The sequence below is a fragment of the Nilaparvata lugens genome, chromosome 11 (genome assembly GCF_014356525.2).
Source record: "Nilaparvata lugens isolate BPH chromosome 11, ASM1435652v1, whole genome shotgun sequence".
Taxonomy (NCBI): Eukaryota; Metazoa; Arthropoda; class Insecta; order Hemiptera; family Delphacidae; genus Nilaparvata; species Nilaparvata lugens.
In genome coordinates this window covers 1,026,201-1,039,544 of record NC_052514.1, presented here as the reverse complement: position 1 = coordinate 1,039,544, position 13,344 = coordinate 1,026,201, and the positions used below count along the sequence as shown (strand labels likewise).

At 36.6% G+C, this 13,344-nt stretch overlaps 1 protein-coding gene across 1 annotated transcript in view; it reads right to left on the bottom strand.

Annotated features, from left to right (window-relative positions):
- Positions 1 to 13,344, bottom strand: part of LOC111056175 (galactosylgalactosylxylosylprotein 3-beta-glucuronosyltransferase I) — a 79,405-nt gene that overhangs the window by 3,090 nt on the left and 62,971 nt on the right. Inside the window, exons 3-7 of the mRNA XM_039438160.1 lie at positions 12,204 to 12,343; positions 9,671 to 9,752; positions 8,352 to 8,495; positions 5,339 to 5,527; positions 1,857 to 1,961 (exon numbers count right to left, since the gene is read on the bottom strand). Coding sequence (XP_039294094.1) covers positions 1,857 to 1,961; positions 5,339 to 5,527; positions 8,352 to 8,495; positions 9,671 to 9,752; positions 12,204 to 12,343 — 660 coding nt within the window. The remainder of the gene's footprint in view (positions 1 to 1,856; positions 1,962 to 5,338; positions 5,528 to 8,351; positions 8,496 to 9,670; positions 9,753 to 12,203; positions 12,344 to 13,344) is intronic.

The window sequence follows — 13,344 nt, the reverse complement described above, 5'->3', positions numbered from 1 at the left end:
TAGAACAGCTGTTTTGACGACTTTGAAAAAATGAGGACTAAAAAAATCATAGTTTTACAATTTACACAAAGGAAAAAGTACTCTGAAAACAATTATATATACACATATACAGAAGTCTGATCGTAGTTTCAAATATGAGCAAGGAAAGTTGTGTGAGTGTACCACACCAGATTATTAAAATTGTGAATCTTTTTCCTCACATAGACGAATCTGTGAGTAGGAATTAAGAAAAGATAATGACCTATATTTTTCGAACAATAGTTGTATTGTAATAAAACATTGATAGGACTGCAATCTTATTATTATTAAAGCTGCAAATGACAAAAATCTGGTGTGGCGCCCTCACACAACTTTCCTTGCCGTTATGAAAATTGATCACCTGACGCTAGTGTTCACGCGCATCTCAAGTCTACTTATAAACAAAGATCTGAGCCAGCTGGTGAAAGGTCAATAACGCTGAGACATACAACGTCTGCTATCTCTTCATAGTGAATGATTTAATAGAATCAACAGTTGCCAACAGTTTGCAATTGAATGATCAAATTTCAAACTTATTTTCAATTTTAGGTGAAAATGTTACTGGATATCAATTATAGAGATATTAATGCTCAATCTTTTTCACTCGAAATTTTTCGTTTAAATTATATTTGAGACCTGATAATTGGAAATCTCAAATCAAACTTTGCATAGATGGGGCAGAGCTCCTGAAATTTTTACAGATATGGGACTCGTGGCAGTTGATAGAGCTTATCAATGACTATTCTAGGTATAAATTTGATCAAAATCGTTGGTACCATTTTAGAGAAAATTGCGAAAAACCCTGTTTTTGACAACATTTTAGCCGACATCTTGAATTGCATTTGATCGAAATTGTTCGTGTCGGATCCTTATAGTGTAAGGACCTTAAGTTCCAAATTTCAAGTCATTCCGTTAATTGGGAGATGAGATATCGTGTACACAAACGCACATACACTCATATACACATACAGACCAATACCAAAAAACACTTTTTTGGACTCAGGGGGCCTTGAAACGTATATAAATTTAGAAATTGGGGTACCTTAATTTTTTTCGGAAAGCAATACTTTCCTCACCTATGGTAATAGGGCAAGGAAAGTAAAAAATTCACAGCCAATACGGCTGATTGTCTCGGAGAACCCACCTCACCTCAGAATCAGTTAGACAAGACACTGGAGGCTATAGTATTTAACTGCAATTTAACATATTGCAATTAGAAATGATGGGATGCAAAACCATATGAGTGCTGTATGTTGATACACAAGATTATGAGTAAGTTTACAGTGAGATTATGAGTAAGTTTACAGTGAGGTTATGAGTAAGTTTACAGTGAGATTATGAGTAAGTTTACAGTGAGATTATGAGTAAGTTTACAGTGAGGTTATGAGTAAGTTTACAGTGAGATTATGAGTAAGTTTACAGAGAGGTGATACCAAGTGATACTAACGACTCAATATTAGCATAGAGAAAAGATAACACATGAAGATATTGCATGGTATAGGGCGTTTATGTTACAATTAACATGTTACGATGTAAACTCAAACCGATCGTCCTTATAGTAGTTTTTATTGTGAATCTATGTGACGCCGGTAGTCTCTCATGCTGTGCCGCTCTTTCACTCTCACCCCAACAAAACAGTAATAATACACAGTAGTCGACAGTAATCGGCTTGAGTCAACAAAAATTCGGAACTTGGAACGATTTGGAACATAGGATATCTCCTTGTGCTATATTTTCTCTATGATATTAGTGAATATTCACTAACTGACGGCGGCTCATTCTCATTCAATATCAAGATAAATTTTATAAAAATTTTTTCGTCAATAATTACTACTTACTTTAGTACAGTTATCGGCCAACGGTTCCAGATCTTCCTTTTTTGTCAACTGGTCAAGGAAAACACTCTCTTGATGGCCCATTTTTACTTTGAATGAAAATTTCACCTGGAAATTGAGAGAAAATGGTTTAAAAAAAATAGCTGTCCTCATACAAGATATCACAGAACCACAATAAAAATTATGTAGAGTGGACTTAGTATTATTACTTTCCTTGCCCTATTACCATAGGTAAGGAAAGTATTGCTTTCCGAAAAAAATTAAGGTACCCCAATTTCTAAATTTCTATACGTTTCAAGGTCCCCTGAGTTCAAAAAACTGGTTTTTGGGTATTGGTCTGTATGTGTGTGTGTGTGTGTGTGTGTGGTGTGTGTGTGTGTTGTGTGTGTGTGTGTTGTGTGTGTGTGTGTGCGTCTGTGTACACGATATCTCATCTCCCAATTAACGGAATGACTTGAAATTTGGAACTTAAGGTCCTTTCACTATAAGGATCCGACACGAACAATTTCGATCAAATACAATTCAAATTGATGGCGAAAATGTTGTCAAAAACAGGGTTTTTCGCGATTTTCTCGAAAACGGCTCCAACGATTTTGATCAAATTTATACCTAAAATAGTCATTGATAAGCTCTATCAACTGCCACAAGTCCCATATTTGTAAAAATTTCAGGAGCTCCGCCCCATCAATGCAAAGTGTGATTTTGGATTCCCAATTATCAGGCTTCAGATACAATTTAAACAGAAAATTCCAGTTGGAAAAGATTGAGCATAAAAATATGTACAATTAATGTTCAGTGATATTTCCACCTAGAATTGAAAATAAGCTCGAAATTTGAGAAAATGTGTTTATTCAATAATGCAAACTGTTGGCAACACTGTTGGTTCTATTACAGCATTCACTATGAAGAGATAGCAGACTTCGTGTGTCTCCAGCGTAATTGTCCTGTCACCAGCTGGCAGATCTTGAATAGTAGACTTGAGATGCGCGGGAACACTAGCGTCAGGTGATCAATTTTCATAACGGCAAGGAAAGTTGTGTGAGTGCGCCACACCAGATTTTTTTTGTATTCTAATCATTCATGAATTTCTAACATTGGAATTAGAACTACTCTGGTAGTTCAAAGCTGTGATTCTAGGCCCCGTATCAAATTATATATTCTATCCTATTCATCAAGGAAATATATTCATTAATGATTTTCTAATACTATTTACATAACATTTATACAAAAATATTGATCATAAGTACTTCTTCATTTGGCTACAGTGCTGAGTTAGAGAAGGATAGAGCTATCTGATTTGTTTAACAATAGACAAGGATAGCAAACTAATGTTTAGAAGGTGCTGACTTCATAACGTGAATCCCACTATAATTGAAGGTGGCTACTTGAAATAGTATATTTCGCACCTAGAGCAGAAAATGAGATTTTTCCGGCTCGAAATCGGTTTTCAAGTCCGAGGCCGTAGGCCGAGGACTAGAAAAGATTGAGAGCCGGAAAAACATTTTTGCCTGTGGTGCGAACGCAATTTTTCGCCACACACAAAAATAAACAATATATATATGAGAATAGTTGTTTACTAAGCACTTCCGAAAGCAGAAGTGGAAGGTGATAGCTCTAGCAAATCTGAGGTAATATTAACTGTTCGTTCTTGTTTAACATCGATTCTTGACGAATAAAATATAATTGATTATTTTAAACAAGAATGATCAGTTAATCAGATATACCGGTATCAGCCATCCTTTATAGCAAGACAGAGAGTGGCCAACGCGCTGTTTACCTATGCGATTATAACTATATTATCACTATAGTGAGGTCCACGTTATAATGACAGTATTTGATCATTTTTGGTTTTGCTATCCTTGTCTATCATTCGACAAAGCCGGTGGTACTATCCTTTTATAGGTTCACAACGATGCCAATTATGTTTTAGACAGTGTGGAAATATAATTAATTAATGAAGAGAATCGGCATCGCTATTCTTCTATCTTTATCCACGGCCATTATAACGTGGACCTCACTTTATAAACTTTGCTCTCTCTTTGATTCAACCTACTTGGAGGACAATCCAACCATGTTTTTAAGGGCGTGATTACCTTCCAGGATGTGATTACAACGGGAAGAGCAAGCAGTATGTTTTCAGGATGTGCTTACCTCGGACTGAGCAAGAATGATGTTTTTATGTAGTGATTACCTGAGGATAATTTATGAGTTTATAAATCGCTTCCCGGTAGTTCGGAACACACTTTAATCTGAAGGTCCACTCACATCTCACCTTCATTCGTCTCATTACCCACTCACAAGCCTAGAGCTCATGTGGGTATCACCCTCAGCACCAAAAAATCGACGATGTTTTCAGAAAGTGATTACCTCGGGACTTGTAAGAAGGATGTTTTTAGGACGTGATTTATCTCGGTACGAGCAAGCAGTATGTTTTTAGGATATGATCACCTCGGGAAGACCAATCAGTATGTTTTCAGAATGTGATTACCTCAGAATAAGTGAGCCGGATGTTTTTAGAACGTGATTACCTCGTGACGAGCAAGCAGGATGTTTTTAGGATGTGATTTACCTCGAGACAAGCAAGCAGGATGTTTTTAGAACGTGATTTACCTCGTGACGAGCAAGCAGTATGTTTTTAGAACGTGGTTACCTCGAGACGAGCAAGCAGGACGTTTTCAGGACGTGATTTACCTCGGTATGAGCTAGCAGGATGTTTTTAGGATGTAATTTACCTCGGAACAAGCAAGCAGTATGTTTTCAGGACGTGATTTACCTCGGGACGAGCAAGCAGGACGTTTTCAGGACGTGATTTACCTCGGGACGAGCAAGCAGGACGTTTTCAGGACGTGATTTACCTCGGGACGAGCAAGCAGGACGTTTTCAGGATGTGATTTACCTCGAGACTTGCAAGCAGGATGTTTTCAGGATGTGATTTACCTCGAGACTTGCAAGCAGGATGTTTTCAGGATGTGATTATCTCGAGACTTGCAAGCAGGATGTTTTTAGGATGTGATTTACCTCGTGACGAGCAAGCAGTATGTTTTCAGGATGTGATTTACCTCGAGACTTGCAAGCAGAATGTTTTCAGGATGTGATTTACCTCGAGACTTGCAAGCAGGATGTTTTCAGGATGTAATTTACCTCGAGACGAGCAAGCAGGATGTTTTCAGGATGTGATTACCTCGGGACGAGCAAGCAGGACGTTTTCAGGACGTGATTTACCTCGAGACAAGCAAGCAGGATGTTTTCAGGATGTGATCACCTCGCGACAAGCAAGCAGTACGTGATTTATCTCCGTATGAGCTAGCACAATGTTTTCAGGACGTGATTTACCTCGATACTTTCAAGCAGGATGTTTTCAGGATGTGATTACCTCGCGACAAGCAAGCAGTACCTGATTTATCTCCGTATGAGCTAGCACAATGTTTTCAGGACGCGATTTACTTCGGGACAAGCAAGCAGTATGTTTTCAGGACGTGATTTACCTCAGGATGAGCGAGCAGATGCTGTAGGTTGATAGCGAACCCCGCCATGTCGATGGGGAAGGGCCTGTCCGTCCCCCAGACACTGTTGAAGCCGGACACCTTGCCAGCCGCGTTGACGAGGGGGCGCTCCACCAGCAATCCCCCCACCAGGCCCACCGGCCACACGCTCACTCGCTTTGTCCACCTCATCTGACACACACAACACACCAATCAAACATCAAATCTTATTCCTCCACAATACAACCTTAATAAGAGCAAGATTCGACCAATAATCTATACATCTATAATATAATCTATATTCTATAATACCATAGACAAACAATAGCGTAAGTAGATATCCCATGGTATAGGGCGTTCATGTTGCAACTTTTACTGTTATCTCAAGCCGATTACTGTCGATTATTTTTAAATTAGTTCAGATTATAATTAGTTATAACATTATAAGAATGTTTTTGTTTCACTTGTTTGTAAAAAAAATGGCAATAAAATTGATTTGATTTGTATTGTTTTGACCGGGTAAGAGTGTATGAACGGCACAATATGAGAGACTACCAGCGTCATAAAGCTTCACGGGAAAGAACTACGTGGACTATCGGCTTCAGATAACAGTAAAAGTTGCGACATAAACGCCCTATACCATGGGATATCTATTTATGCTATTGTTTCTCTATGATAATACTGAGTGGCCCATAAGTCAGTTGACGCTAGCAATTTTTAAGGTCATCTTTTGTTACAAACCAAACCACAGCTGTTTAGATTTGTTTACCACAGCTGTTTACTACAATTTATATCTAAAAATGAATATCTGTTTGTGTGTTAGTTTGTTTGTTCCCTATAGACTCGAAAACTACTTGACAGAACGGCATGAAACTTTGGGAATATGTTGTGTGAATATTGGGGATGGTTTCTGACCAGAAATTTTAATAGAGGGGCTAATAATAATTATATATTAATCCATTTTACAGACCTATGTTTTCGAAATTGTCGGCCGAGCGGGTAGAACGGGAAGATCATAATGGATTAAAGATCATGTTGTGATATGATTTAGCATCTAAACTTACCAGCTGTAATAAACACGTCACTCTGTGATAAAATTGTTTACTGGTATTAAAACTAAGCACATAGGAAGTCCGTATTGGGATGTAAATGAAAATATTGATTGTCAGTTAAATTTTATGGTTCACAAAATAAAGTCAAGTGTGACATGAGAAACATTGACTTTTTGGCGGTACGAAGTTAAGAATAAGAATGATTTTTATTCCTTTAGTGCATACAGACAATGCTATCGGAAACGTCAAATTCAAATGATACATTGTAAATACATCCTAATAGAATAAAAGTTTTATTCCTTCATGGCAAAAACAATGCTATTGGGAACCTCTATTGAAGGTTTCCTCCATATAAGCCAATAAGGTTATGTTTGATAGTGTGTTCATTGTTATTCGATAAACGATTAAAATAGAGTCAACAACAGACCAGAGTGTCAAATGACTTATGAACCACTCTGTATATTTATTTATTTACATTACAATATGAGGGTACCAGGAAGATGTACTTCCCATAATAGCCCTCTTGACACAACCAAAAATTACAATTCTAATGTATTAATAGTATAATATAATATGGTATAAGCCTAATCTAATATAGAGAATTCACTAAATTATAATAAAGGAAAGAATTGGCTTATACACGTAAGGGGATAGGAAATTCACGAATGACGCATCATAACGTCCCAAGTACTTAACTGATTAACTTAAAATTTTGTATATAGATTCTTAATTTACCGAGGATGGTTATAGGCCTATTGTAAGTTCTTCAAGATTTCATTACGTCAAGTTTTGAAATGGACCCTTGCAGAGCACGGGTTACCTGCTAGTACAATAATAAAGGAAAGAATTGGCTTATACACGAAAGAGATAGGAAATTCACGAATGACGCATCACATCACGTCTGTACTGAGTAACTTGAAATTTTGTATTTAGATTCTTAATTTACCGAGGATGGTGATGGGCCTATATTCAATTCTGAAAAATGTCAGTAGCTCAAGTTTTTAATAAGCAGCACGGGTTACCTGCTAGTCAGTAATAATACCAGCTGAATCATCAATTTAAGGGAGAGCTACAAGAGATATGCCATAGCCACCTCTAATACAAGGCCCTGGCCTACGATATTGCAACGTCGCATCTAATATATGATTGATGAAAAAGATTCAAGAAATACCAGCTGATCTAATACATGATTGGTGAAAAATATCAGCTGGTATTTTTTTAAATCTTTTTCACCAATCATGTATTAAGCTGCGTACAGATATACGCGCTTCGAACGAGCTCCGGGCAAGCTCCGCCCTCGTTCCTCCATCGCTCCGCCCCCGCTCTTCAGTCGCACCGATCATGAACGTTAAGGGAGATGTTAGCTCTTCTCGCGTTCCACTCTTGCTCCCCAGTCGATCATCAATCGATCGCTCTGCTCGAGTGACGTTCGGTTGTGGAGCAGAGCGAAAGTCTGTACGCACCTTTAGATTCTAGGCCTACGCTGCGCCGTTGCAGTATCGTAGGCCGGGGCCTTGTATTAGAGGTGGCTATGGATATGCGTGTACACGGCTGAGCAGTTCAGAACTCATTATGGGCAATGATAAATGAGAATGAATGTTGCATTGTAAAGGTGCGTACAGATTTACGCTCCACAAAGACGAGAGATTCACTTTTGATCAGCTGATGCCAAGCTTTTTCATTCATTCATTCAATTCATTCATTCAATTCATTTATTCACACACACACACACACACACACAAACACACAAATTAATTACATCAATAAAAAAACATTACAGTATAAAATAGAGCCCATTTTTTATATTTTTATATATATGTATCTTACCGTTTCTGTACAAATACAGATATAATCAGCTGATGAAAAGTGAATTGCTCGTGTTCGCGGCGCGCAAATCTGTACGCACCAAAAGACGATAGAGCTGATATTGATTTATATTTAAGAATGTAACTCTGATGTATCACCTCGTTGAAAATGTGGAGACTGTAGGTGTTATCATCATCGGCAAAGTAGATAACTCCTTTATCTTCAGGAGTTCTATTTTCTCTCAGCCATTGGAGACCTGCATTTCTTTGTAGAACACCTCTGGGTTTCGTCCAGTTAGGTTCCTATACAAACAAAAAAATGCAATAAAGATTAACATTTACCAAAAATGTTTTATTGCGGATGATGCCTACATGAGCTTTTTCCTTGTATGTTGGTGATTTTTTTACTTTCCTTGCCCTATTACCATAGGTAAGGAAAGTATTGCTTTCCGAAAAAAATTAAGGTACCCCAATTTCTAAATTTTTATACGTTTCAAGATCCCCTGAGTGTGTGTGTGTGTGTGTGTGGTGTGTGTGTGTGTGTGTGTGTGTGTGTGTGTGTGGTGTGTGTGTGTGTGTGTGTGTGTGTGTGTATGAGTGTATGTGCGTCTGTGTACACGATATCTCATCTCCAACGGAATGACTTGAAATTTGGAATTTAAGGTCCTTACTTTATAAGGATCCGACACAAACAATTTCGATCAAATGCAATTCAAGATGGCGGCTAAAATGGCAAAAATGTTGTCAAAAACAGGGTTTTTCGCGATTTTCTCGAAAACGGCTCCAACGATTTTAAACAAATTCATACCTAAAAAAGTCATTGAAAAGCTCTATCGACTGCCACAAGTCCCATATCTGTAAAAATTTCAGGAGCACCGCCTTATCAATGCAAAGTTTGATTTTAGATTCCCAATTATCAGCCTTCATATACAATTTAAACAACAAATTTCAAGTGGAAAAGATAGAGCATAATAATCTCTACAATTTATGTTCAGTAACATTTCCACCTAAAATTGAAAATAAGCTCGAAATGCGAGAAATAAGATTATTCAATTGCAAACTGTTGGCAAGTGTTGATTCTATTAAATCATTCACTACGAAGAGATAGCAGACTTCGTGGGTCTGCAGCGCTATTGTCCTGTCACCAGCTGTCTCAGATCTTAGAATAGTAGATTTGATATGCGCGGGAACACTAGCGTCAGTTGATCAATTTTCATAACGGCAAGGAAAGTTGTGTGAGTGCGCCACACCAGTTATTTTTTTATTGCGGATGATGCTCACATGAGCATTTTGCTTGTGCGTGGGTAATGGGAAGTGCGAGGGTGATCAAACGTCCAAACGATTCTATGTGATTCGAACCCGCGACCAGGTAGCACTAGCAGGCTGAAGGGTGCAACGCCTTAGTCAACTCGGCTATCTGGCCGGCAAATTGAATTGATGAGACGATCAAACGTCCATTCCATCGACGGGATTCGAACCCACGAACCAGTTGGTGATAGCAGATTGAAGTTTGTCACGCTCCTTACCACTAGACCAACCCGGCCGGCATTTGATATTGGCCTCTGATCAAACATTGTTTACATCAGCTCATGTATACAGTCAATAATTTACAATATTTTTGTACAAGAAATAGTCCTCTCGTATGAGATCTTTGTTTATAAATTTCCAACACTATAATAACGAATAAATTTGACACAGATGTTGTCAATACTAATGTCTAGGAAGACGATAAATCCCATTGTATTGGTTGGTTATGTTCCAATTTTTTTTGGAATATAAGTTTATATTCAAGCCGATTAGGTACTGTCGACTACTGTCTATTATTACTGTTTTGCCGGATGAGAGTGTAAGAACGGCACAGTATGAGAGACAACCAGCGTTACGTAGCTTCACGAACAACACTTCTTGGACTATCGGGTTGAGTTAGCAGTGAAATTTAGAACATAAACCATGTACCATGGGATATCTTCTTATGCTATATTCTCTCTAAGGTATCACCATGAATGATACAGTATCGCCACAAATGATACAGTATCACCACAAATGATACTGTTTTGGCTGGGTGAGCGTGTAAGAACGGCACAGTGAAATTTATAGCATAAACGCTCTATACCATGGGATATCTTCTTATGCGATATTCTGTCTAAGCGTCTAAGGTATCACCATGAATGATACAGTATCGCCACAAATGATACAGTATCACCAAAAATGATACTGTATCACCACAAATGATACTATTTTGGCTGGGTGAGCGTGTAAGAACGGCACAGTGAAATTTATAGCATAAACGCTCTATACCATGGGATATCTTCTTATGCGATATTCTGTCTAAGGTATCACCATGAATGATACAATTTGTAATATTACATTTTTCTTCTCACATTTAAATCGAATCTTCAATTCGAGATCTATGGAACTTTATAGTAAATGTCAGAGTTATCAATAGACGGACAAATTTTTTGACGGAGAATTTTATCGTAAATGTTTGTTGCATTGTTCCATAATGTCACCGAGGTAGGTTAACAAATTATATATAAATCGTTTATTTGAATAGAATATATGTATAAAAATTTAAAATAACATTTTCAAATTAAAGTTTTATTGAGAACAGATGTAGAATGTGAATTCTAAATTTATAAGTTATAATTTTGTGTTGACGTGTCTGTAAAGATCGATATTGAAGAGGGCGTTGTCTTTCGTGACTGGCAACTTGTGTTTTTTTCCTGTTGGACCTTCTTCTGAATATATGGCTGGCTGTTGCTTGTATAATTTTGTGCTCTGAGTTATTGTCTGTTTAAATGAATTTATTAATGTTTTAGATTGAAGTTTATATAAATTTTTGTGCAAAATTCGCTATTAGTGTAGTAAAGCCAATAGCCACTGTGTTTCAACTGTAAACTAGATAAGTATTTTTTAGTTCGTAATAATTCTGAAATCATTAGGCTTGTAAGTTATTGTTTTTTGTACATTTCTGTGTTTTGCAAACAATTTTCATCTGAAGATTATAAGTTAATTTGCTCTGAAAACTGGATTTCTCATTCATAGGCAATAGATCCATTCACAGTTTATCAAGAATCTATTTTATTGGAGCCGACAACTTTCCTTAGGTGATAGGTGTTAAATGCTAATCCAACCGTTTAAGGAAAAATTGGTAGCACGGCAAATGGTACGCCCTGTGGTGGGACCGAATTACAAAATAAATATGTCCCAAATGGTACACCACGAAATCCCTGGTTATAGAAATTATTAGTAGATAGATATCTTGATAGGTTATGAATGGTTTGTTGCTGAGTGGGAAGTCGGTTCAAGAGAGATCAAGTTTTAATGAATCAGTGCATATTACAAAATGGCAAACATTAAAAATGATCTGAATCTTATAGCATTCTTAACACAAAGGTTTGATAAGCTAGATGCTAGATTTGATGAGCAAAATGCTAAGTTTAATGCTAGATTTGATGAGCAAAATGCTAGATTTGATGAGCAAAATGCTAGATTTGATGAACAAAATGCTAGATTTGATGAGCAAAATGCTAAGTTTGATGCTAGGTTTGATGATATGAAGCAAGAATGTACTAATATAAGACTAGAGCATTATTCATCATAAATCAGCTGTCGAGTTGACTATAAATTGCATGCCATGACGCATACGATTCAATATCTCAATGTAACTTGGTAAAAAATTAGCAGCTGTGTAGACTATAAATTGCAAGCCTCATTGAATGCAATTTTTATGCACTTTCAAATAATAGGATGCAAAGAACTTATAACAGCTCGTCTGGGCGCCTAGATGTCTTCTGGTTTTCTCGCGCTAAATTCTGGAAAGCGTTATATGATAATTAAATCTTGTGTAAGCATGATCTGATCAAATAAATAGTTAGTGTATCAGTGTGGATGTGCTTATGGTTTGGGACGTCGTTATAACTGCGCGAGGTCTACGGTTCACAGAACTACTGGTAATAAAATCGAATAAGGTTAGTAGTCAAGAAAGTATTAAATTGGGAGTAAAATTACCTGGTTAGTTCTGCTTTTTGTACTGGTCTCTCATAAGTTGGAGTAATTGCATAAATGACTGGTAAATCTGGATTCCATTTACCACAAGAGCTCTTGAATAGTTTCAGAGTTCTTTTCATGTCTTCTCTTGTAAACTTTAGCTGAAAAATTATTCAAAGTTAAATTAGAATGTATGAAGGAAAATAACATAATACAAGATAAGAGACAGAATAAATGTTCTATACTAATTAAGTTCTTATTCATAATAATTAAGATGATAACCAAATGGTCATGTTTCATTCACATAATTACATATTCTGATTGCATGTTACATTTTTGTAATATAACATTATCACTGATATAACTTTCTTTTTTTTTCTCTCGATAAATCATGGTACGTTTTAATATATGGTGCCACGAAAAAGTACAGTAATGTAATTCATTGTTTTGTTATTTTATTTGCGTTTGTACTGATGTGACCTACGTTAAGAAAGTGCAATTGTCACGTATTTTTGTTTAGTTGTCAATCTTGTTATTCATATCCAGGGCAAGGTCGTTCATTGAGTGACAAACGTTGTTATTGATACTTTTAAACGTTCACTATAGAAATTCATAATGAAGCTGTTATAAGACAATTATATTTGATGATGAAATTTTATTCACTTTTATTTTGACTTGAATTTATTTCTCAATAAAAATATAACTAGAGTATAAGTTTTTATATTCTGATTATTTATTGTATGATTGTGATTTTGTTTTCATATGACTCATATATTGTTCTGATTTCAGATTGTTCCAGTATATATAATATAGGCCTATGCACTTCTAATAAATTGTATCATTTCTAGGTTTCTGATTAATAATATATGCTAACCAGCCAGTCCAGTTGTTAATTGTAATATTCACGTCGAGTTTTTTAATATTATTGTAAACGTTTCTCTTGATTTTTTTTTTATTACGATTCATTTGCGGTTGCTTCAAGTAGAGTTTTTTTTTTGTTTAAGAGGTTCTGTTACGCATAAACATGTCAATTATGGTACATTTTGCGTCATTTCTCATTCTCACGACTTTCACGGCGCAACTGGAGGCAGTCAGGTCTTCGCGGGAGTTTTCTACATGGAGCTACGTCACGCTGTAGCGTATGAATCATCGGTTCCACTAA